Source organism: Megalobrama amblycephala, linkage group LG4 (genome assembly GCF_018812025.1).
Source record: "Megalobrama amblycephala isolate DHTTF-2021 linkage group LG4, ASM1881202v1, whole genome shotgun sequence".
Lineage (NCBI taxonomy): Eukaryota > Metazoa > Chordata > Actinopteri > Cypriniformes > Xenocyprididae > Megalobrama > Megalobrama amblycephala.
Window position 1 is genome coordinate 2331424 of NC_063047.1, and position 24857 is coordinate 2356280.

General features: G+C 38.2%; 1 protein-coding gene across 1 annotated transcript; it reads left to right on the plus strand.

The window, feature by feature from the left end:
- The first annotated feature begins 12125 nt into the window (after positions 1-12125).
- Positions 12126-23579, plus strand: LOC125266256 (cytosolic phospholipase A2 gamma-like). The gene is made up of 15 exons (XM_048186751.1): positions 12126-12222; positions 12555-12580; positions 12754-12865; positions 14240-14382; positions 14592-14793; positions 16617-16728; positions 16803-16943; positions 17149-17214; positions 17298-17342; positions 18014-18262; positions 19356-19475; positions 22334-22411; positions 22476-22630; positions 22728-22893; positions 22975-23579. Exons 2-15 carry the CDS (start codon positions 12555-12557, stop codon positions 23139-23141), a joined length of 1782 nt encoding a protein of 593 aa, XP_048042708.1. The 5' UTR covers positions 12126-12222; the 3' UTR covers positions 23142-23579.
- Positions 23580-24857: the final 1278 nt, after the last annotated feature.

A 24857-nucleotide genomic window follows, 5' to 3' on the forward strand; every position in this document is an offset into this window, starting at 1 on the left:
ATCTCCACTAAAAATAGGAAAAAGAGGCTACAATTTGCACGAGCTCACCAAAATTGGACAGTTGAAGACTGAAAAAATGTTGCCTGGTCTGATGAGTCTCGATTTCTGTTGAGACATTCAGATGGTAGAGTCAGAATTTGGCGTAAACAGAATGAGAACATGGATCCATCATGCCTTGTTACCACTGTGCAGGCTGGTGGTGGTGGTGTAATGGTGTGGGGGATGTTTTCTTGGCACACTTTAGGCCCCTTAGTGCCAATTGGGCATCGTTTAAATGCCACGGCCTACCCGAGCATTGTTTCTGACCACGTCCATCCCTTTATGACCACCATGTACCCATCCTCTGATGGCTACTTCCAGCAGGAAAATGCACCATGTCACAAAGCTCGAATAATTTCAAATTGGTTTCTTGAACATGACAATGAGTTCACTGTACTAAAATGGCCCCCACAGTCACCAGATCTCAACCCAATAGAGCATCTTTGGGATGTGGTGGAACGGGAGCTTCGTGCCCTGTATGTGCATCCCACAAATCTCCATCAACTGCAAGATGCTATCCTATCAATATGGGCCAACATTTCTAAAGAATGCTTTCAGCACCTTGTTGAATCAATGCCACGTAGAATTAAGGCAGTTCTGAAGGCGAAAGGGGGTCAAACACAGTATTAGTATGGTGTTCCTAATAATCCTTTAGGTGAGTGTGTGTATATATATATATATATATATATATATATATATATATATATATATATATATATATATATATATATATATATTTTGTGTGTGTGTGTGTGTATATATATGTTGGTTTATAACCTTTTAGCATTTTTACTTTTTCTTGTATTTTGAACATACAGTATGTTTATGTGTATCACACATTTACAACATCGTTTCAAAGCAGATTTACAGAAAAATTAGTTTTGTGACCTTAGAGAGCTTGATGGATTGTAGCGTGATAGAAGGTTAAATACAAAGAAGCTAGACCATTTAGTAAGCAGTGAGTAGCAATACTTTACAATCAATATAGAACTTAATAGGTAACCTGTATAGAGATTATAAAATTGGGGTGATATGATCATATTTTCTTGACCTGGTAAGAATTCTAGCAGCTGCATTTTGGATTAACTATTTCATCGAGGATGCAGGACAAACACCTAGTAATGCATTACAGTAATCCAGTCTAAAGCAGTGGTTTTCAAATTGTTTTTAAAATGACCTTAAATTGATGTGACCCAAATACACAGTATACAGTATACAGTATACAATATACAATATACAGTAGCGTGTTTATGGGATTTCTCCTGAGGGGGACCCCCCAGTGGTGTAGTCTACGTGATATGCAGGTATAACACAACGTAAACACAACAGAGAACCGACAGGGAGTGAAGGGAGTGAGTCCATTATAAAGGCAGTGCTGATGAGGAAGTCCAGGTGCAGGTGATCCATGATGATGGGGAGAAGACGAGGGAAGTGAGTGCAGGTGTGGAGACAAGAGGATCATGGGAAATGGAGACAAGGGATCTGTGACATTACCCCCTGGAGGCTCCCTGGAGACCTCATGCAGGTGCAGGAAGAGGAGCGGACAGGAATGGAGGTCTCCAGGGCGGATCCATAAGCCATGGCGGGTCAGGAGTCTTGGGCCGGCCACGGCGGGTCAGGAGCCTTGGCAGGCCACGGCGCATCAGGAGCCTTGGAAGGCCACGGAGGGTCACGAGCCTTGGAAGGCCACAGAGGGTCAATGTCCGTGGGCGGCCATGGTGGAGGCAGGGCTGACGACACCTGGGCGGTGATTGACTGAGGTGGACCAGGTAGAAGGGGAGACCAGGGTGCAGCCAAAATGCTGTCGAGCCCAGGCGGCGCTGAGGGTCCGGCAGGACATGGCGATGCCGACAGCTCAGACGACCGAGGCGCAGGCAGGGTTCCAGTAGGCCGCAGAGGAGCCAGAATGACAGACGACCAAAGTAGAGCAGGAGGGAGTGAGGAAGCCAACGGAGCCAGAGGGGCGGAGGGATGAGGCGAAGCTGGAGGAGTGTAGTCCTGAGGTGAGGGCAGGCTGACAAATGACCAATGTGAAACCGGAGGGAGGATGGAGCCTGGCGGAACTGGTGGGCTGATGGGCCACGGTGGAGACGAGGGAGGTTGGAGCCAAGGAGGAGCTAATGGACCAATGGGCCGAGGTGGAGTCCTGGTCAAGGAGGCTGGAGGTGGAGACCTGGGAACCACTGACCATGTGGTAGCTGTGAACTGGCAGACCCATAGCGAACCCATATAACGGATGGAGGGCTGAGGGTGAGCATATGGGCTGACAGGAAGCAGCGGAGATGATGCATGGAGACAGATGGGAGGAGGTGGGAGAGGGAGGCAGGGAGGGGACACAAACTCCGGGCTGGACAGGACCAGCGGGGAGACATGCAGTTCAGAGCTGGTAGCTGGAGCGGGCTCGGCGAAGTCTGGAGCGGGTTCGTCTATGGCTGGAGCGGCTGGCTCGGCGGCGGCTGGAAGAGGGGTCCAGTCCATCCCCTCGTAAACAATTAAAATCCCGAAGGAGACGGGAGCAGGCTTGGCCTTCCTCCTCTTCCTCCTTTTCTTTTGCCCTCTGGACTCAGTGGAGGTTTGTGGGTCCAGCAGGACACAAGGGAACAGTTCACTGGAGGGGTATGTGGAGGAAGATGGAGACTGACGAACTGGCCAGGCCACCCGTGTTTCTGGAGGAACTGGACGAGATAAGCACGGAATATCTGGAACCTCTTCGACAACGAATTTGAAACCATTTAAATACAAAATCAAATTAATAGTATCATTTAAAGAAACATAATCGTCAGGTTCATCAAAACGGATTGTGCTCTCGTCCAGTCCGTCCAGAAAAAGAAGCTGGAGCTTGGGAGACGACAAATTGGACAAAAAACACTTGTGTTGCACCTGGCGTCGCATTGCGCTTAGTGTATGATAGGACCCAACATTTCTCAAGAGCAATTTTTGAAGGGGACACAAATAATACAGCCAAAACTGTACTTGTGAAATAGGTATATGAACCTTTGTAGGTTCCCCATGCAGTCATATTATAATTATTAAATTATCTTGCGTCCTTGCATATTTTAGGTTTCATCTGGGACAGAGGACGTCTCTTACTTAGATATTCAACTGCAGCAAGTCCACTGATCTGCCACTGATGTGTTGGGTCCAGCCTCAGGACATTTTGCATCACAGTGTAAAATGTTTTAGTGAGTGAGAATGTGTTTTACTAATTAATTTTATAACTAATAAAAATGATAAAAACACACAAAAAAATTAAAATGGAAAACAAAAAAATTCAATGATTATCTCAGTGCTATTAAAGCAACACTTGTTTCAACATCTGTAACATTCAGCCTTTGATATTCCCGTATTTATCTGCTGCAAATTAAAGTCCAAAAATGTTTGTATAAAGCGGGTTTATTGAGTAACATTTTACAGTAAGGTCTCATGTTGGTTAATGCATTAAATAACAATGAGCAATACATGTCGTCTTTGTTAACATTATTTAATACAGTGTTTCCAAACCACATTCCTGGAGGCACACCAAGGGTGCTTCTCAATTCTTATTTGTGCATGCTCATTTCCTTTCCTTGCTTCCTTTCCTCGCGTCTCAGCTCCACCCCTCCAGGATGCGAGGGAAGGACGCAAGGAAAAGACGAGAGGACGGAGGAATTGAATCAAGTGAAATGATAAATCCCTTCAAAGCGTCATCAGCTGCGCTTGAGGGATCTACCCACATGTTGTTAAAGTTTGGTTATTTAAAAAAATATAATAAATATTAATAAAGCAAGATGCCTAGTTGAAATATATGAGATATAAAGTTTATTTAATCTGTAAAAGTAAAGCATATATTTAAATTATTGTGACAGATAAGAAGGGGGAGGAGAATTTATGTGTGCGTCAGGTTACTCAATGAGAAAGACTTCCGCAAAGGATGCACCTGTGTATCCTCGCTCATGACTCCTCAGGAAGCTTCCTCACTCCTCATTCTTCGCCTCCTCGCGGTGCAATTAGAGAATTGAGATGTCCTTCAAGATGGCTGAGCTCGATTGTTTTCCGGGTCATAGGATGGAGGACGGAGGAGCAAGGAGACGAGGAGGGATATTGAGAAGCACCCCATCACTGCACATTTTGCATGTCTCCTTTGTCTGACACACCCATTTTAGATCTTTGAGTCACTAATGAGCTAATAACCCTAATCAGGTGTGTTTAATTGAGGAGACATGCAAAATGTGCAGTGTTGGTGTGCCTCCAGGGGCCTGTTTCAGAAAGGAGGTTAAGTGAAAACTCTGAGTATGTTAACCCTGAAATAAGGGAAACTCTGGGTTTTCTGTTTCAGAATGGGAAATATGTCAAACTTGAGAAAGCAGGGTAAGTCAAGCCTGTTTCTGAAAGAGAGGTAACTTCTACTCAGAGTCAGTTACCATGGTAACTTACTCTGTGAGCCTAACCTGGTCGAGAGCAGGTTTTCTTCGGTAAACCCAGAGTTTCCTTCGGTATCCTCCCCCTTTTTAAAGTGCAAGTGATGTTTAAATAGTTCACTCATTCATTCACACTGCAAAAATGAGTATTTTTCATCCTATTTCAAGTACAAATATCTAAAAATTCTTAAATCAAGATGGATTTTCTATATAAGATAATGATATAAGATATTTAGTCTTGTTTTCTGGGGGATCTAAATTAAGTGCATTTTACTTAAGTAAAATTAGCAATATCTGCGAGTGTGGTAATAAAAATAATCTTAATGCAAACAGAAAGTGTCGGAGTGTCTACCCAGGTGAAAAAAAAGTGCAATAAAATATTTTAAGTACTTATTTTGTACTTAATATAATAAAAGCTCTTCTTTAGTACTTAAGATAATCTTAAGAACATCTACAGTAAGTGTACTCAACTGTGCTATTTTGAGACACCATGAATTTGAACTAAAATGTGCTTTTAACATTTTAACCCATCTTTCATACACCTTTAAATGTACTCATCAGACATAGGGAATACAATTATAAATATATTTTGTATATATTCATTATATATTAATCTTATATTTGGAATACATCACAAGTCTATTTTAAAAGTGTTTGAAAGATGGGTTCAAGTGTACTACAAGTGGTACCTAAATACATTTTTTTAAATACAGAGATAGTATGTTAAAAGCACATTTTAGTTCAAATTTATGGTGTCTCAAAATAGCACAGTTGAGTACACTTAAATGTTCTTAAGATTATCTTAAGAAGTACTAAAGTACAGCTTTTAGTATATTAAGTACATTATGAGCACTTTAAGTACATTATGGAAGTGTACTGTGTACTAAAATAAAGTGTATTCTACTGCACTTTTTTTTCACCTGGGGGGAAAATGTACTTATAACTAGTACATTAGTAATGTATTTGTAAGAAAATCAATTTCATTTAAACTTAGGATTACCGTATAAAAGTCTACTAAGATTGAACTAATTTTAAAGCATTGAAAGCACACTTTTAACAAATACACTAATAAAACTCCTCTGTATATTTTTATTTCATTGCACTAAAAATCAATTTAAGTAGTAGTGGTATTTAGTATACTTTTCCAAGTGCAGTGAAATACTACTGAAGTACAAATATACTTTAAAATAGTGTATTTATAGTGTATAACTTTGACACTTTTATTTAGCACCAAAATAAGAATGTACTACAAATGTACTTGCTTGTATTTAAGATTTTTTTTTTAATGCACTCAAGTATACTTTTCTTTTCACCTGGGTACTACTAAATGCAAATTTACAGTAGCTCCGCCCACCAATGTCACACCAGGTTAAAATTGACCCACATTCCTGTGGCTGCAGTGGTGTAGACAGTAATGTGTTGGGTACAGAGAATGAACTTGTGATGTGATTAACTGGGTTCGAATCCGCCTTTTGCCGAGCTTGTATTTTCCCTTTTCCCATCACATATCACATCAGAAAGGCATTTATTTTCAATAAAAATGAAAAAAAAAATTCTAAAAGTGGAAGTAAATTGCCTAACGAGTGTTTAATAACGATAAAATCATTTACACTCTTATTATTGCATCCTGCATTATTTTTTTTCCTCTTCTTTTTTTGTATGTGGGATACCATGAAAAATATTAGTTCAGTAACTTAACTTGTAGAATGGTTCACCTTTGATATTATAACAGTGATAAGAATTAAACTTGCATTGACTCAAAAGTATCCAGACGTCCTTTTGTCACGTGCTGTTGCCATGGTGAATCGTAATATCGGAGCTCCATTGATGATGGCTTTTCATAGTTGTGGTGCACGCGCTTAACTCTGAGTCAACCTACTCAGAGTCAACTGAACTAACTCAATTCAACTGTTCTGAAACTAAATCTCAAGAGTTTCCCCATCTTAGAATAAGTCAACTCAGAGTTGGTTGAACCTCCTTATTGAAAAGGGCCCCAGGAACGTGGTTGGGAAACACTGATTTAAAGGTCCCGTTTTTCGTGTTTTTTTTAAGCTTTGATTGTGTTTATAGTGTGCAATATAACATGTGTTCATATTTCGCGTGTAAAAAAACATAATTTACACATAATTTACTTATCTGTATACCGCTGTTTCCACTGTCATAAAAACGGGCTGATGACTTCCTTGTTCTATGAAGTCCCTCCTTCAGAAATACGTAACGAGTTCTGATTGTGCCAGCGGTTCCTGTGTTGTGATTCGACAGCAGCTCTGAGCGTACCGTGCCCGGAAAGGTCACGCCTCTTACCATAACGTGGAGATGCACGCGCTCAGTGTTATTGTAAACATGTCTTTAATTTTACCCTAACAATTTGAGCCGGAATCAGACCCGGTGATTGGACTGCGGGATGAAAATAACAGCGTTTCGACGACATGGCGACAAACACACTCTACAAACGCAACTCTTGTGTATTCCTGTGGGCGGAGGTTAGTCAAAAAACTGTTTTAGTGACGTCATTAAAGAAGGAAGTAGAGGGATGTAGTCCAAACTGGCCGTTCGATGTAGGCGACTTCTGTTAAATAAAATATCTCGCTTGGCATTGAACTTTGAGCTTTAAAATTTTACAGATTTTATTTATACTCTAACAACAACATTACACACTAACTAAAGTTTGAAACATGGGATCACGAAGAACGGGACCTTTAATAAACTGTTTAATGTTAGTTCTGGTGCATATCTCCCTCCATAAATTTGCTGCCCTAAACACATCTTTGTACTCTTTCAAACATGAATTGTTCAAATGTGGGTACTTTCTAATCTCTTCGCACAAACGCTCGTCAAGTTCGTCGTCCATTGTCGTGTTTCTCTTTTTTCAAGTGTGTTGTTTTTAAACCAGTCTTTTCTTTGACGGCTGTGCTCAATACTTTTCTTTGACGAACACTGTGCTCATTATTGAAGCCAGTGGGGCTGTCGGTAAGAACAGGTCCAGTCTAGTCACTCAGGTATAGGAGTTTGCACACAAAAAAGGTTTTGTGTGTATATGTGCATGTGTCTGCATGCGAGCGTGTGGTTTCTACAATAGAACAGAGAAATACAGAGTTTTAGTTTACCAATGGTAAATCAGTTACAAGGCAACTACAAATACTCCATTGAATTCACATGTAATCAAGTAATATAAACAATACATGAGGAAAAATAACAAGCCTGAAATAAACACATTTAGGCCAAACTTAAGTCAAACCAAATAATCTCTAAATATCAACAAAAGCACTTATATAGCCAATTACGCACACAAAGGAAAAAGAAAGGAGGAAGAATCGGTCCTCTGCACCGTACAGCAACATGCAACAAAAGGGAAAGCTGTTGGCACAGGTGCAGCTAATAAAGCCTGAGGGAGTCCTAATTGGCTTGAGATTGGTTGGGTGGAGCTTGGGGCTAATAGGGAAATGAATGAGCTATAGAGGGGTGTGACACTTGTTTTGAGGCTACAGCTTATGCTGTGTTCCAGGCAGGTTTTTGAGCCCGTAAGTCACGATTTCAAATCACGACTCACGACTTTGTAGTGTTCCAGGAAAGTCACGCCAAACTGCGTAAAAGTGTAAACAAACCAACATGGCGGACCGTACGGGGCTTATGCTCATTAATTATTTCTATCGCCAAAGGTGCTTACTCCTTGCTTATTTAAGGGAAACAGAGGAGGAAAACGGTGCATAAGGCAAGAGAAGCTGTTATACCTTTTATTTTACGTTATTTTACCGTGCACTTGCATAAACACCGTATCCGTAGGGGCTGCCATTGTTGTTTCGCGGGCTATGTGACGTCAGAACCCGTAACTGGGAGTACATCGATCTAGTACGAGTTCACGGGTGGGAAGTCACGGCTTTGACTGCTGTTCCAGTGCACTTTCACGGGTATAAGGTTGGAAAAACACGGGTTACGGGTTGCCTGGAACGCGGCATTAGGGACACAAAACTCCCCAACAAAACTTATTTGTTTTATTTTTAGCCTTTAATCTTTGCTTTTGTTATGTTTCTATTATTAGTTGAATTGTATTACTATTGTTTTTATTTATCTCACTCATGTACAGCACTTTGGTCAGTCCTATGGCTGTTTTAAAGATGCTTAAAAATAAATAAACTTCAACTCATGTCGTTCCACACCCGTAAGACCTTCGTTCATCTTTGGAACACATGTCCGAGAAGTTTCTGACCTCCCTATAGACAGCAATATCATAACAAATTTCATGAAGCGACAAGAATACTTTTTGTGCGCCTAAACAACAAAAAAAAAATTCTTCTCTTCCCTGTCAGTCTCCTATGCTGTTGAGATAGTAACAGTGCAGGGGCCCGTTACAATAAAGAGGTTCAACCAACTCTGAGTTGAAACTTGAACTCTGAGTTGACTTACTCTGAGATGGGAAACTCTGAGATTTCAGTTCAGAACAGCTGAATTGAGTTAGTTCAATCGACTCTGAGTAGGTTGACTCTGAGTTAAGCGCGTGCGCCACGACTATGAAAAGCCATCATCAATGGAGCTCCGATATTACGATTCACCATGGCAACAGCACGCGACAAAAGGATGTCTGGATATTTTTGAGTCAATGCAAGTTTATTTCTTATCACTGTTATAATATCAAAGGTGAAAACTGGTAGAATGGTAAGTTATTGAACTAATATTCATTTTCATGGTATCCCACATGAAAAGAAGAAAAAATAATGCAGGATGCAATAATAAGAGTGTAAATGATTTTATCATTATTAAACACTCGTTAGGCAATTTACTTCCACTTTTAGAACATTTTCTTCATTTTTATTGAAAATAAATGCCTTTCTGATGTGATATGAAAAGGGAGAATAGGGAGCTCAGCAGAAGGCAGATTCGAACCCAGTCAACCACATCAGAAGTTAATTCTCCACTTCTGACACATTACTGTCTACACCACTGCAGCCACAAGAATGTGGGTCAATTTTAACCTGGTCTGACATTGGTGGGCGGAGCTACTGTAAATTTGTACTTAGTAATAGACACTCCGAATAATCTTGATTTCCGTTTGCATTAAGATTATTTTTTTACCACACTGGCAGATATTGCTAATTTTACTTAAGTAAAATGCATTTAATTTAGATCCCCCAGGAAACAAGACTAAATATCTTATATAATTTTCTTATATAGAAAATCCATTTTGATTTAAGTATTTTTAGATATTTGTACTTGAAATATGACAAAAAATACTCAGTAAGAAAAAGCACTTTTGCAGTGTGAATGAATGAGTTAACTATTTAAACATTACTTGCACTTTAAAAAGAGGGAGGAGACCGAAATAAACTCTGGGTTTACCGAAGAAAACCTGCTCCCGACCAGGTTAGGTTCACAGAGTAAGTTACCATGGTAACTGACTCTGAGTATAAGTTACCTCTCTTTCAGAAACAGGCTTGACTTAACCTGCTTTCTTGGGTTTGACATGCCTCTCATTCTGAAATGGAAAACCCAGAGTTTCCCTTATTTCAGGGTTAACATACTCAGAGTTTTCACTTAACCTCCTTTCTGAAACGGGCCCCAGCTCTTCCGGGTTCTATATCAGAACGCCGGCTCAGTATTGGCTGATGCTGTACGCGTTCTTTTGGATATTGAGATTAATATTGCTATTTACCAATTTCAGTGCTGTTATTTGCTTGCTTTTTTGCTTTTAAGTTAAGGCCATATATGCTTGAATGCCTGAATGATTATGAAATTAAGTAACTGCAATACTTCCTTTGTTTGTTATAAGATAAGATGACTAAGCAACAGTTGTGAAAGTTAGGTTTTTGAGTTTGATGTTTGTAACCAACCACAAAGTTTAACAATAAGTAAAAGTAAAATAAGTAAAAAGTTATAGAGTTTAACTTTATGAAAATGATTTATGAACATTATTTTATATAAAAATATATATTTCATGAAACTCTAAAACTGCTAGAAAATCAAAGCCATAAAGTTGTGTTCCAAATTTGAGGTTGATATCTCAAAAAATGAGCTTTCAGTAAGATTTTGTTTGGGCACAGTACCAAAATGTCCCCATTAGATGCCAACAAAGCTGGATTTGTAATTTGCAGTGCTTTTTTCAGTACTAAATTACAGAGTTTTTCTCTCTCAAATATTACACACACATTTTTTTAATACACACATATAAATCACACTGTAACATCCATACCAACACACGCACCCAATTATAACTGCATAATTTATCCAATTAACTATATAATATGCAGAAGCAGAAAAAGGAATAAATCAAGTAATTGCTTTAGAGAGAAAATGTTAACAAAGATTGCATAATTTTTTTAGTTAAATGGCCCTTGGATTAAAAATTGCATGGGTTTCAAAGGGGACATTTTTGTCCTTAAGGTCCTGAGTGTAACTATTTTGTGTTAATAGAGTAAAATAGATTTATTAAAAGAAATTGAGATGAAATAGTAAAATCCCAATAAAAATACACACCTGAGGCAAAATGTATGCAGTCGGCATTAACACAGGCAAAATTATTAAAAATAAATGAATGAATGAATGAATGAATGAATGAATGAATGAATGAATGAATGAATGAAAAAGACAAAAATTTCCATAAGGACACACAAGGGTTAAGCTAAAAATTCTTTGTGTAAATGATAAAGGGCTATTAATTTTTCTCATCATGTCTACAATATGGACGGCGATCACAGTGTTTGACTTCTATAAGACAACTTTTAATTAATCCATCAGTGTTAATGATCAGATTCTAAGGATATGTAACCTGTGAACTGTATTTCTTATAATCCCAGACTGCTATTACAGTGATTTTATCTCTCACATGAGCAATGCATTTTTTAGTAGCTGTGTCAGTTATTTTTTATTTTCCGTTTGAAGCTCCTGAAATGGAGGATGAAGATATTTACCAACAATCAGTGGAAATGAATCACACTGAAAGTGGTTTTGTGTTTAAAAGAGGACGTCTTTGACGGACGTGTCCTCCTAAAACCAGCCAGACCAGATCAAACTGGTTTTGGATCTCAAATTCTTAACATAATGTTCTAAAACAACATACAGCCAAAACAAATTTCTCACGTCAAAAACACTATCTACTGCTAAGACAATGGCATCGAAGACGATATTTTTACATTATACTCTTAAAAATAAAGGTTCCAAAAGGATGTTTTTGAACTGTTCTTAAAATAACTTTTTTTTTTCTCTCTGTCTAAAGAACTTTTTAAAAATCTAAAAGAATCTTTTGTGGAATAGAATTTGGTCCTCTAAAATCAATGTCTTAATGCATTAAGCAGCATGTTCTTTATAATGATTTTATACATCTGCTTGCCTGTATATATGGATCATTATACTGACTTACTTCAATGAATTACTTTCTAGAATATCCCTAAATGATAATGTTAATGTGTGTTAAAGAAACAAACATGAATGAAATATCACACAACATTATTAATTTAACATGCAAGCATCCCTATCCCTAATAATGTGTCTGAAGTCTTCTGCCTTTTCTCTGTAAAAAAAAGCCTTATATGAACATATTCAATAAGATCAACCTGAAAAAAAAAAAAAAAAAAAAAGGGTGAGGTGAGGTGAGGAGAGGTTGCATGATTATTTACAAGGAAAATAAAAATTTTCCTGGTCCCTTTGAATGATTTATGATTCAAAACCTCACCCTCATGATTATGTCTGGACTTGCAGTGTAGTTTCAGAGCCATATAAAGAGCATCTTCTGTCTTTATGTCAAGATAAAATCTGCTGTGGTGTTGCTGGTGAAGACTCAGGATTTACAGGAATAGTAAGTATATATTTTTAAGCTTAAAGTGATTTTCTATACATCAAAATCTGTGTAACGTTCTTTAAATATACTATAAATAACTGTATGTTTGGAACAAATTTTAAGTCAGTTTAATTTAAGTTAAAAGGACTTATACAGCTAAAAAAAAAAAAAAAAAAATTACAGTGCTGCTATTTTGATCCTTAAATTTTTTACATTTTATTTATCTGACTCTATTAGAATAAAATCTATAAGGATGTAAATTTGTAAATTTGCATGACGCCTGAAACATATATATATATAAATCTCAAATAACAGAAACTGACTTGCATGTGGACTCTATTGTTTTATAGATGAGTGCATCCAAACCCCAAGAAAGGTATGTAATCCTGCTCAGATTCAAGGAAGCATTAAAATAAGTTTTGTACTCTTACTTACACAATTAAAGTCTAACTGAGAATAACTGCAGACTTAATTGCATTGAAATCCAGAATATTAAATATCTAAATATCAAATAAGTTAAATTTAGGACTGTTCTGTCTGTCGCTGCAGCGGTGAGGTGCGAATCGAACCCTCTCTGAATAAGAATGAAGCAGAGTTTATAGCAGAAAGGAGAAAATCTGTTCTACAAAGCCTGAAGAAGCTTCAGATAGAGTGCAGTCAGGTAAAGCTTCTTATTTTATACTTCATATATCTGAGATGAACATCACGTCACATCAGTTTCTTAAACTATGCCATTCTTAGCAAGCTACTATGTAAACACTTCTTTATTTACTCACCGATTTACTCACCTTCAAGCCATCCTAGAAGTATATGACTTTCTTCTTTCTGATGAACACAATCACAGATATTTTAATAAATATCCTGACGCATCCAAGCTTTATAATGGCAGTAAACAATACCAATGAGTATGAGTTGAAGAAAGTGTCTCCAGTCACATCCATCCATCATATACGTTTAATCCACACAGGTCCAGGGGGTTAATAAAGACCTTCTTCGTAAGTTGAATACGGAAGGAGGTCTGGCGGAAGCTAGTTATTTTATTTCATAACTTGTTAAATATGGATTTTTTTTTTTTTACACAAAAGCATCACTGGAGCCTTGTGGAGTACGTTTATGATGGATGGATGTGGATGGAGACACTTTCTTCAGCTCATACTCGTGAACCCTGTTCACTGCCATTATAAAGCTCTGATGCATCAGGATATTTATTAATATAACTCTGAGTGTGTTCATCAGAAAGAAGAAAGTCACATACACCTAAGATGGCTTGAGGGTGAGTAAATCTTGGGGTAATTTTCATTTGAAAGTGAACTAATCCTTTAATAGCATTGATTACATTTTATCTTGGTTATGCAAACATTATTGAAATGTTACTTTTGAACAATCTCCGAACATACTGAAACAAGTACACAACAAAATCTCCAGAGTTAAATCAACTCTGCACAGAGTTCATATGGTCCCTCTCTAAATAGTGTTCAAATAACACTGAAGCAGAGTTAAAGTTAATGAGATAATTAATTAAGTGATGATTGAGAATTAGTGATGAACACCTGCTGTTAACAAGCAGAATCACTAACGAAAAGAGAAACACAAGAACTACAACTGACTTCAGTCACAGCCTTATTAATTGCTTAATTATCTCATTAACTTTAACTCTACTTCAGTGTTACTTTAACACTATTTAGAGAGGGACCATATGTACTCTGAGCAGAGTTGATTTAACTCTGGGGATTTTACTGTGTAGTAACATTTAAAAATGTTAGTCGAACATCTAACAAAACATTTTAGAAAATAAATAACACTCCATGAACAATGTACAAATAACCTCTTTATGCTAACGTTTTGAAAACATAAAGACCAGACAACATCGAACGAACATTCTATTAACGTTATTGAGGAATGTTTGTTCATAACTTTCAGAGAACCTTGCCAGAATGTTTTCAGCTAAAGTTCTGAGAATGTTTCCTGTTAGCTGGGCTCTTGCTTTAAAAATAAGGTGGATAATATATTGCTTTGAATGGTGTGTGTGTTTCAGAATGAGGTGCCAAACATTGCCTTATTGGGTTCTGGAGGAGGACAACGAGCCATGGTGGGATTGCTGGGATCCCTGGTTCAGCTCCAGAAAACAGGTCTTCTGGACTCCATCCTTTATTTGAGCGGAGTCTCTGGATCCACGTGGTATGAACACTGAGACACACACACTCACACACACACACACACACACACACATACACACACACACACACACACACACACACACACACACACACACACACACACACACACACACACACACACACACACACACACACACACACACACACACACACACACACACACAGATGGGTTGAATGCCAAAAATAAGAGCATATATTCTTCCTCTGAAGGTGTATGGCCTCCTTATATCAGGAACCAGACTGGTCCACCAAACTAGAGACTGTGAAAGACAAGATCATCCAGAGACTCAGCGGTCCTGGAGTCAGCTGGAAAGAAGCATTTGACAAACTGAAGAAATATTACTCTAGGAAAGACTACTTCAGTCTGACTGACTTCTGGGCAGTGATGGTCATCACGTCATATGTGAAAGAGGTCTGTAAATAGCCTATTCATGACCCGGGACAGATCTAGAAAATTTTTTATAGCATGGCATGAAGACTATGAGGAGTGACACCAAAGCAAGCGATAATTCATATTTCTTGTGGATTTATGCCCTGACATAGACATTTGAGTCTATTAATATGCAAAACAGTTGCATTCCCTTAGAGGGACCAAAAAGTAATAACCTTACTTTAAAAAATAATAATAATAATAAAATAACAGACATTTTCTATTAAGCATATCAACTGATTTTAAATATCTCTGACTGAGCTTATAGGGATAGGTCTAGACTAGCTAGGCTACTACATAAAGAATATATAACACAAAACACAGATAGGTGAGAAAATTAACGTGATGTTATGAATAATGAATCCGTTGAAATAAGACTTAAGTGATTAATTAACAATATGTATAATATTAAGTAAATCAAGTCAAATTTGCACTTTTCACAATACACATATCGTTTTAAACAAAGACTACAGAATAACACAAGACGCGTCACTCGTATTGTTTTGAATGGGAGAAAGTGCTGCGCGCAATATGGCTGAATAAGTCCCGCCTTCTAAATAAAGGCCAATCGCCGACTGGTAAAGTCATCGCGTCACTGCAGCGGCCGTTAGAATCACCGGTTTCTATAGAAACAGTCAGACGCGCGCCTCAGAAATGAGGCACAAGAGACGCGCATTTAGGACTGCGCATGCGTATTAGCTTGATCCAGCGTTTAAAAACAAAATTTATGAGACAGTTGTTGTCGGATTTCATTGGTGATTTCAAATATGAAATTTAATCGAAAGCTTGGCAAACAGCTTTGGAGAATTTGATGTTTCCCCATTCAAAGAGATAGAAGCTGCACTTGGATGCCCGAGAGGCATTTCAAAGATGGCCACCGAGTGAAATGACTTGTCTTAAAGAGACTTTGGTTTTAAAGCAGCACATCCTGTCGTTATCACCGGAAGTAAGATCGAGTTTTTATTTAAAAATTAAAACAATTTTGAATAGATTCTTACCTAACGCCATGATCGAAATCTTCTTGACAAGAAAATGCTTACGGTATTCTACAAAGGTCAAAATAGATGTGGAGAAACGCTGTGGAAAATAATAGTTTAATCACAGATATCTTATCGATTTTGTTGAAAAAACAGTATGCACCCCATAGTTCTTCAGGGGTTGTGTGATGAAAAAAAAAAAAAAAATGAAAAAAAACGGAAATAAATATTTCTCAAACCTACTCAGGGAAAAGTAGCATTTTTACTGAGAAAAAGTTATTGATATCTTGCAGTTTACTCAGTGATTCAAAAGCCGTCTACTGAATCGGGCTACACAGATTGCGCTGTGTTTTGACTCACTAAAAAGAACCGGTTCATAAGAGTCATTTGTTCGTGAATCAGGCTAGGCAGGTTGCGATGTGTGTTTTTGACTCAATGAAAAGAACCGGTTCATAAGAGTAATTTGTTAATAAAATCTGGCTTACATCGACTATATCTGAAAATACAGACAGTGTAAAGCATATTCACTCGTTTGAACCAACATCATAGAGATAAAACTGACATGTACAATGTAAAATCTCCAAAATGACTTTTGTACTTCAGCAGTCATATTTCTTTATCTCAAGCATGAATGAAATGATGAAATTTACTAATTTTCTCTTTATAAAGTCTCTCATTGCATAAATGTAAAGATACTTGAGGCTTTGAGTCAAGAGGACTGTTGTTGCACAAATTTTAAGTTAAACTTGTTGGTGATTGAAGAAATTGAATGTATTTGTCCCCGGTCTCTACAATAACATGAAGCTGTGAATACTGTGTTCTCTATAGATTGACGAACACACACTCACAGAGCAGTGGAGCCAGCACAGTAAAGACGGTAAAGTCCCGTTTCCCATCTACACCGTGATCGACAAGAAGTGCAAACAACGCAATAACGGAGGTCTGTGTTTGTCTGAAAGAGAGAGAGATAATGTGTTTGTTTCAGCTGTTATATAGACGTGTTTCTGTCTGCAGACCCCTGGTTCGAGATCACTCCTCATGAAGCAGGTTATTCTCTCACTGGAGCATTTGTGGACGCCTCCAACTTTGGCAGCAAGTTTCACAGAGGCTCCAAGAAATATCAGCAGGATGAATTTGACATGCTGTACCTGCAAGGTAACAAACTCTGTTAAAGGGGAGTTTAATATTATTTATAATATCAGCCTATATTGTACATTGTACACTTACGTCATTGACCTAAATCTCAGGTCTGTATTATTAGCTTATGGCATAAAAATATGTACTATTTATGTTATGTGTTAGGGTGTCCACTGTTTTATTGTAAACTTCATGTTGGCTGATATTCTCTGTTTTTCTGCAGCTCTATGCGGAAGCGCTTTAGCTGATGAAGTGGAGATTAAGAAACTTCTCTGGCAAAAGATAAAAGGTTCTGAGGACTGAATTCAGCTTAAATTTAACAGTTATTTCATTACCCTCCATTTGATTTTATTTGTTTGTTTTATTTTTCAGATTTATTTAAACCAAAGGAAACAATATTTCAGGAATCGAGGAATGGTAAAGCGTTTCTTAGGCTTTATTTATAAATTTCATCTATTAACAGCCCTGATTTGATGTTTTTGAAAGAAGTCTCTTCTGCTCATGAGGCTGCATTTATTTTCATCAAAATACAATAAAAACAGGAATATTAAAAATATTTTTACAATTTAAAATAACATATTAAGTCAAATGTAATTTATTCCTGTGATCAAAGCTGAATTTTCAGCATCATTACTCCAGTCTTCAGTGTCACATGATCCTTCAGAAATCATTCTAATATGCTGATTTGCTGCTCAAGAAAAAAATTATGATTATTATCAATGCTGAAAACAGTTTATTTTATATATATATATTTTAATGGAAATCATAATACTTTTTTTCAGGATTTTTGATGAATAGAAAAAAACTGCATTTATTTGAAATGGAAATCTTTATAAATGTTTATACTGTCACATTTGTTGAATAAAAGTATCCATTTTATCTCACCCCAAACTTTTGAATAGTAGTGCATTACAGTTTTCACATAAAAAATATGATAATAATAATAATAATAATAATAATAAGAAGAAGAAGAAGAAGAAGAAGAAGAAATGTTTCTTCAGCAACAAATCATCATATTAGAATGATTTCTGAAGGATCATGTGACACTGAAGACTGGAGTAATGATGCTGAAAATTGAAATTTTATAGAACAGCATGAGAGGAGACTGGAAGCATTGGAGAGCAGAGCAGGGACGGAAGAAATCTTTGCGGCGGGATTCGAACTCAGGAGGGGAGAAGTGCTACTGCACATATCAGAGCACAGACAAGAAGATCCAACCGCTCCAGCTTCAGACGAGGAGTGCTACCAGAAGCTCATGAACCTTGTGGACATGAATCTCTCTGCTTTGACTGAGGAAGATCCTTCTGCTTTTGATGAATCCTTCAGGACACTGAAAGGTAACAAGCCACTGATTGGTCTGTATGTCCATCACAGCCTTGTGTTCACGTCTTAATGAAAGTTTTAGGGCCCATTTGCACTGAGGATGATAACTAGATATATTGCTCTAAATATAAAAGAATAGCAGAGTCCACACCACAACTGTAACAGCGCAGAGAAACAATATCATTGGAATCACTTTCAGAATGATTTTTTTGAGCTGATGAACAATAAAAACATTGACAGAATCCATCCTGCTTAAAGAGCTTAAGCATTTAAAGCGACAGATGACAAAATTGCAGCTTGCGCTTAAAGGGTTAGTTCACCTAAAAATATTAATATAAAGATTAATATTTTGTAAATAAAGTGCTACATTTTGTTTTTTGCACAAACAAAGCACTCACGTCACTTCATAAAATTGAGGTTGGAGTCACATGAATTACTTTAAAGAGATAGTTCAGCCAGAAATGACAATTCTGTCATAATTTACTCATCCTCAATTAGTTTCTTTCTTTTGTACATAAAAGAAGATATTTGAAAGATTATGTGTAACTAAACAGTTGATGGACAATGACTTCCATAGTAGGAAAAAAAATACTATGGAAGTCAGTGGGGTCCATCAACAGTTTGGTTACCAACATTCTTCAAATTATCTTCTTTTGTGTTCAGCAGAATAAAGAAATTCATACAGGTTTAGAACAAGAATTTTAGTTTTTGGGTAAACTAACCCCTTAATAAACAGAATGATATTGTGCATTGGTCTGGACGATGTGAACGCTAAAATAGTTATCATCCTTGGTGTGAACAGGCCTTTGGATTTGAGAAGGAAACTTTTTTTTAAAAAAATATTAAATGCTGTATAAAATACAAAGGGCCATGTTTCATATCATATCTGCATTTAAGATGTGTAATTTGTAAGTGTCGCTTTGGATAAAAGCATCTGTTAATGACTAAATGTTATTTTTAAAAAATTATTACAGTCTATTTTTGCTTTTTGGAAAAATTTCAAAACAATTATGAAAATCAAACCATTAAACAAATAAACAAACAAAAAAAGATACACATACTAGAATAGGAAGAACTCACTAATGTACATGTCCCGTCTTTTTACAGACCTCTCTGGAGGCCAAAGTCCTAGTGGAGAACTGAGAATATCAGAATTTAAACTGGATTTGAAGAGTTACACCATGGATGTATGCAACCATTTGAAAGGTCGGATTGGTTGGCCATTTGGTAGGTTGAACTGTTTCTAATATCCATCCATCCATTCTCCACACCACTTTTCAAGAGTTGTGGGGATGCTGATTTACACCTTAGTGTACCTTAGTGTTGCTAAAATTTCCATCCATTGTTTTAACATAAACTAAAAACGTAATGTGATGCATATTTGTCAGTCACACATAAATAAAACAGGTCAGAACCTGTTTCAACCTGGTTATTGAGAATTAAAAAAACACTTTAGCACTATTATAGAAAACGTCTCAGGTTACTTGTGTAACCCTGGTTCCCTGAATAAGGGAATAAGACACTATGTCATATGACGTTATGGGAACCCTCTGCGTGATTGTGTTGTGAAGCACTCTTGTATCTAACCAATAATGTGACGAGATGTTAAAGGCGGGTGACGTCAAGGGAAACTATAGAGCATACCCAGAACAAAGAACACTAGCTTCTGGATTATGGCTGAAGCAAGACGCTCACAGGTATGCTGGGGGTACGGCAACATGACGTAGCGTCTCATTCCCTTATTCAGGGAACCAGGGTTACACAAGTAATCCAAGACGTTCCCTTTCATGGGAACTGTCGACGCTACATCATATGACGTTATGGGAACGCTGTCCCAACTACGCCGTAGAACCAAGTACCTGTCTGTTATCTTGTAGACAGAACTGAGGACCCCGGAGTGGAGCCTACATCCATTTGTAAAACCTAATAAATGTGTGCTGGGATGACCATCCAGCTGAACCACATATGTCATTAATGGATACTCCTGACATTAAGGCCTTTGAGGCCGCCAAACCCCTAGTAGAGTGGACACGGACAGCTAATGGAGATGGCTGTCAAGCCGCCTCATAAGCAAGTGAGATAGCCTCGACCACCTACTTGCTCATTCTCCGCTTAGATGCTGGGCCTCCTTTCTTAGGACCCGTAACACACAAACAATTGATCTGTTTTTCCCCACAGGGCAGCTCTGTGGACATATGCATCTAAAGCCTTGGTGGGGACCTTAGGCATATAGCCTGCTCTAGTGTGCAGGAACGCTTTGACCATTCCAGGTGCGAATTCCAAACACAAAGGAGCAACTGAAAGTGCTTGAAGATCTCCTATTCTTTTAAGAGATTAAATAGCCAGTAGAAATATGGCCTTTAAGGGTGAGGAATTTCTCTGAAACTTCCTCTAGTGGTTCGAAGGGAGCCTCAGCTAACCCTTCTAATACCAAGTCCCAGGCCGGAGTCCTTGTACGTGCTGAAGGCCTCAGCCTCAGAGTACCACAGAGGTAGCGTATAAAAAGGGGTCTCGACCTACCGAGGAATACCCCAGAGGAGCATGGCCAAAATGGACGCATACAACTTCCTCGTGGAGGGAGCTCTGGAGTGGAGTATGGTCTCCACAACCTCAGTTGGGAGACCAGCATCTATGAGCCCGGCCCCCTCAGAGGAAAGGCCCACAGTCTCCGTAGTTCTGGGTGTGGATGAATTATCATGCCGCCCGCTTGAGACAGGAAGTCCTGCCTGAGAGGAAGCTCCATCAGGGAGCCATCTAGAAATTACACTAGGTCTGAGAACCATATTTTGGTTGGCCAATACAGGGCTATCAATATTAGACTGACCCTTTTCTGGCGTACTTTCTCCAGAACTCCCGGGAGCAGAGCGAACGGGGAAATGCATACAGACGCAGCCTCAGCCATGTCTGTACCATGGCATCCAGACCCAATGGTACTGGATGAGATAGGGAGAACCACAGTGGACACTGGGTTGATTCCCCTGAAGCAAATAGGTCGATTTCAGCTCGACCAAAGTTTTCCAAAGTGAGCTCCTCCACCTCTGGGTGGAGTCTCCATTCCCCGGGACTCAACCTCTGCCTCGACAGGGCGTCTGCTCCCACATTTTGATGCCCTAAGGTCTGGGAGGAAGTATTTTACTGCAAGAAATACTGCCATAATTTCCAGCCGATTTATGTGCCAGGAACTCTGATGGTCCTCCCAGAGACCCTGAGTTGAGCGACCACTCATGATCGCCCTCCAGCCCATGAGGGAAGCATCCGTCGTAAGCATTATGCGACGACAAGAAGTCCCCAACAGGGGTCCTGGGACAGGAACCAAGGCTTTTTCCACATGACCAGAGCATGAAGGCATCGCCGTGTGATTTTGAGCCACTACTGTAAGGGTCTCATGTGCAGAAGGCCAAAGGTTATCACATTGGACGCAGCTGCCATGAGACCCAACAGTCTTTGAAATTGTTTGACAGTGAGTGACTGGCCTAGTTTCACCCCTACATCAATCAACCCCGACCTCAGCGAGATGCATCATTTTGAGTCAATTCCAAGATATCGGTGTGTCCTCCAATGAATATGAACGTAAAAACAAACTTTAACATTAGACATTAAGTTCATGTAATGTTACCTTCGTTTTTGCTTTTCGACAGCTGTTTTCAAAGTGATTTTATTATTTTTGTTTTTTCATGTGGAAAGACTGAGAATTGCTGATAAAAAAAAGCAGAAAAAATGAATACGAAGAGTTATAGTTTTCACGGTTATCTGATATGAATAGCAATCATTGCCAAAATCTTGTAACAGTGTTTTAAAACAATCGATTTCAACAAGTCAAAACAACAGCTATAGGCTAGAAGTTACTTACAAGACATGTTTTCCATCTTTCTTGCATTATTGGGTGTTTTGATGTCGTTAGTGACATTCGCACTGATCAGATTCATCCACGCAGGAGCCGAAGCACAACTCATGTAATGATCAAAACAATGTTCCGTCGAAAGTAACTTGTAGTTTTATGCTTCAACCACTGGAGGGCCAAAAGAACTATTTACTCAGCCTGAAAACTGTAGAACTGAATTATTAAGAGTGTATTTGTTTTACAGATGCTTGGAAGAGCATTATTAAATGCATGAATCAGTGGACCTGGGGCAGGAATTATAACTTCCTTCACGACATGACAGGTAAGAACATACCTGCTGACTGGAAATTCTGTGTGAATAATATAATAATGCTGTGATCCCTCAGGCGAAGCAGTGCCCTCCATTCTTCAGGAAACTGAGACGAGAGACTTTGAAGATGCCGGACTGTTGCTGAACTCACCCTACTTCTCAGTGCTGAGAAAAGAGAGAAACATCGACCTCATCATTTCACTGGATTTCAGTGAGGGTGATCCTTTCATGGTATTATACACATTTTTCATTCTCTACAGTTTCACTCATAAGAAACTGTTAGTGATTTTAAAAAAATAAGAGCAATTGTGATGCTTTTCCACTGCAGACGGTGAAGGAAGCTGCCAAGATGTGCAAGGAACTAAACATCCCTTTCCCTGAGGTCAACATTCCCAGTGAAGACGTAAAGAAACCGAAGGACTTCTATGTGTTCAAAGGCAAAAACACTCCAACCGTGATCCACATCCCTCTCTTTAATATGATCAACTGTGGAGGCAAGTTAAAGTCTTACAATGTCCTGAATAAAACTGAAATATCAACTGTGTTCTGATTTAAGTGTGTTCATGTTTCTTCAGACAAAATTGAGGCCAGAAGGAAAAGTTATAAGACCTTTCAAGGTCCTTACAGTGCTAAGGAGATCACTGATCTCATGGAGGTCGCTGGAAAAAACATCACAAACAACAAAGGAAAACTTGTGGAGCAGATCCGTGCAGCCGTTGGGCAAAAAGGATCTAGACGTTAAGATTTAAAATCTGAATATAGACTAAACTGATTTGCATATCAGCAGTGTTGGGGGTAACGCATTACAAGAAACTTGAGTTACGTAATCAGATTACTTTTTTCAAGTAACTAGTTAAGTAACGTATTACTTTTAAATTTACAATTTAATCTCTGAGTTTACTTTGTTTTCACATTTATTGACTGATGCTTCTCCTGTCACCATGTTGAGAGGAAACGTAAGTGTGTGTAACGTAACATTACTTTCCTTAAAAAGTAACTAAGTAATGCAATGGGGGTAATGAGGGTAAACAGTTTAATTTCTTTTTCTGTCAGCTTTTTTTTTCTGCAAAATGACATTAGATTATCAGAGGTTTCCATTTTATTTGTTTAAAGGTCCCGTTTTTCGTGGTTTTTTGAAGCTATGATTGTGTTTATAGTGTGCAATATAACATGTGTTGATGTTTCGCGTGTAAAAAAACACAGTATTTTTCACATAATTTATTTATCTGTATACCGCTGTTTCCACTGTCATAAAAACGGGCTGATGACTTCCTTGTTCTATGAAGTCCCTCCTTCAGAAATACGTAACGAGTTCTGATTGTGCCAGCGGTTCCTGTGTTGTGATTTGACAGCAGCTTAGCGGAAAGGTCCCGGAAAGGTCACGCCTCTTACCATAACGTGGAGATGCATGCGCTCAGTGTTATTGTAAACATGTCTTTAATTTTACCCTATCAATTTGAGCCGGAATCAGACCCGGTGATTGGACTGCGGGATGAAAATAACAGCGTTTCGACGACATGGCGACAAACACACTCTACAAACGCAACTCTTGTGTATTCCTGTGGGCGGAGGTTAGTGAAAAAACTGTTTTAGTGACGTCATTAAAGAAGGAAGTAGAGGGATGTAGTCCAAACTGGCAGTTCGATGTAGGCGACTTCTGTTAAATAAAATATCTCGCTTGGCATTGAACTTTGAGCTTTAACATTTTACAGATTTTATTTATACTCTAACAACAACATTACACACTAACTAAAGTTTGAAACATGGGATCACAAAGAACGGGACCTTTAATATGTTTCTGCATGTTTTAATGTTTCTTCATGCATACTGATTATAATAAAACAGAGTTTTGGTCCTGAATGCTGACTGGTCATTTCAAAGTTTCATCATTTTTTTCCCCCTAGTATTTTGGACATACAGTATTTAAAAAGGGTTCTTATTAATTCCACAAGGGTTAGGATTTGGTTAACAGAGTTAAATACACACACACACAATAAAATGAATGAATGAATGGCATGGTTTATTAACTAGATGCATCTATTTGATTTTAGTTTAGAAATCATATTTTCAAAAATGCTTCTATTTGATTCCTTAGAATCAGTATAAACCAGCCCATTTGTGAAAATAATCAAATTGAATCAGTTAAAGTCCCCCTGTGGTGAAAATCAAGTTTTTAATGTTGTTTATATGTCTATGTGGTGTTTTTAATATCATATCATTAACAGTGAACTAGCAGCGGAGTCTCGAGAGAAGCCGGGTTATTTCGGTATATTTTTCTGTTGATGTGAAAAATTGTGTAGAATTAGCATAGAATTATGATGAACTATATGCCTTTCTCCTCTGACGTTCTGAGGTTAAAGAATTTGTAAGGAGACTGTGCTGCGTTTGACACAGTGCTGCGTTTGACACTGTCGATCACAACATTCTTCTTGACAGGCTGGAAAACTGGGTTGGGCTT

Bases quoted from the DNA above. Each gene is read 5' to 3' on its own strand.
- LOC125266256 (XM_048186751.1), top strand. From the start codon at position 12,555: ATGAGTGCATCCAAACCCCAAGAAAG. The intron at 17,343-18,013 runs GTAAAGCGTTTC...GAAATTTTATAG, and splicing joins ATTTCAGGAATCGAGGAATG to AACAGCATGAGAGGAGACTG. The intron at 22,894-22,974 runs GCAAGTTAAAGT...ATGTTTCTTCAG, and splicing joins TAATATGATCAACTGTGGAG to ACAAAATTGAGGCCAGAAGG.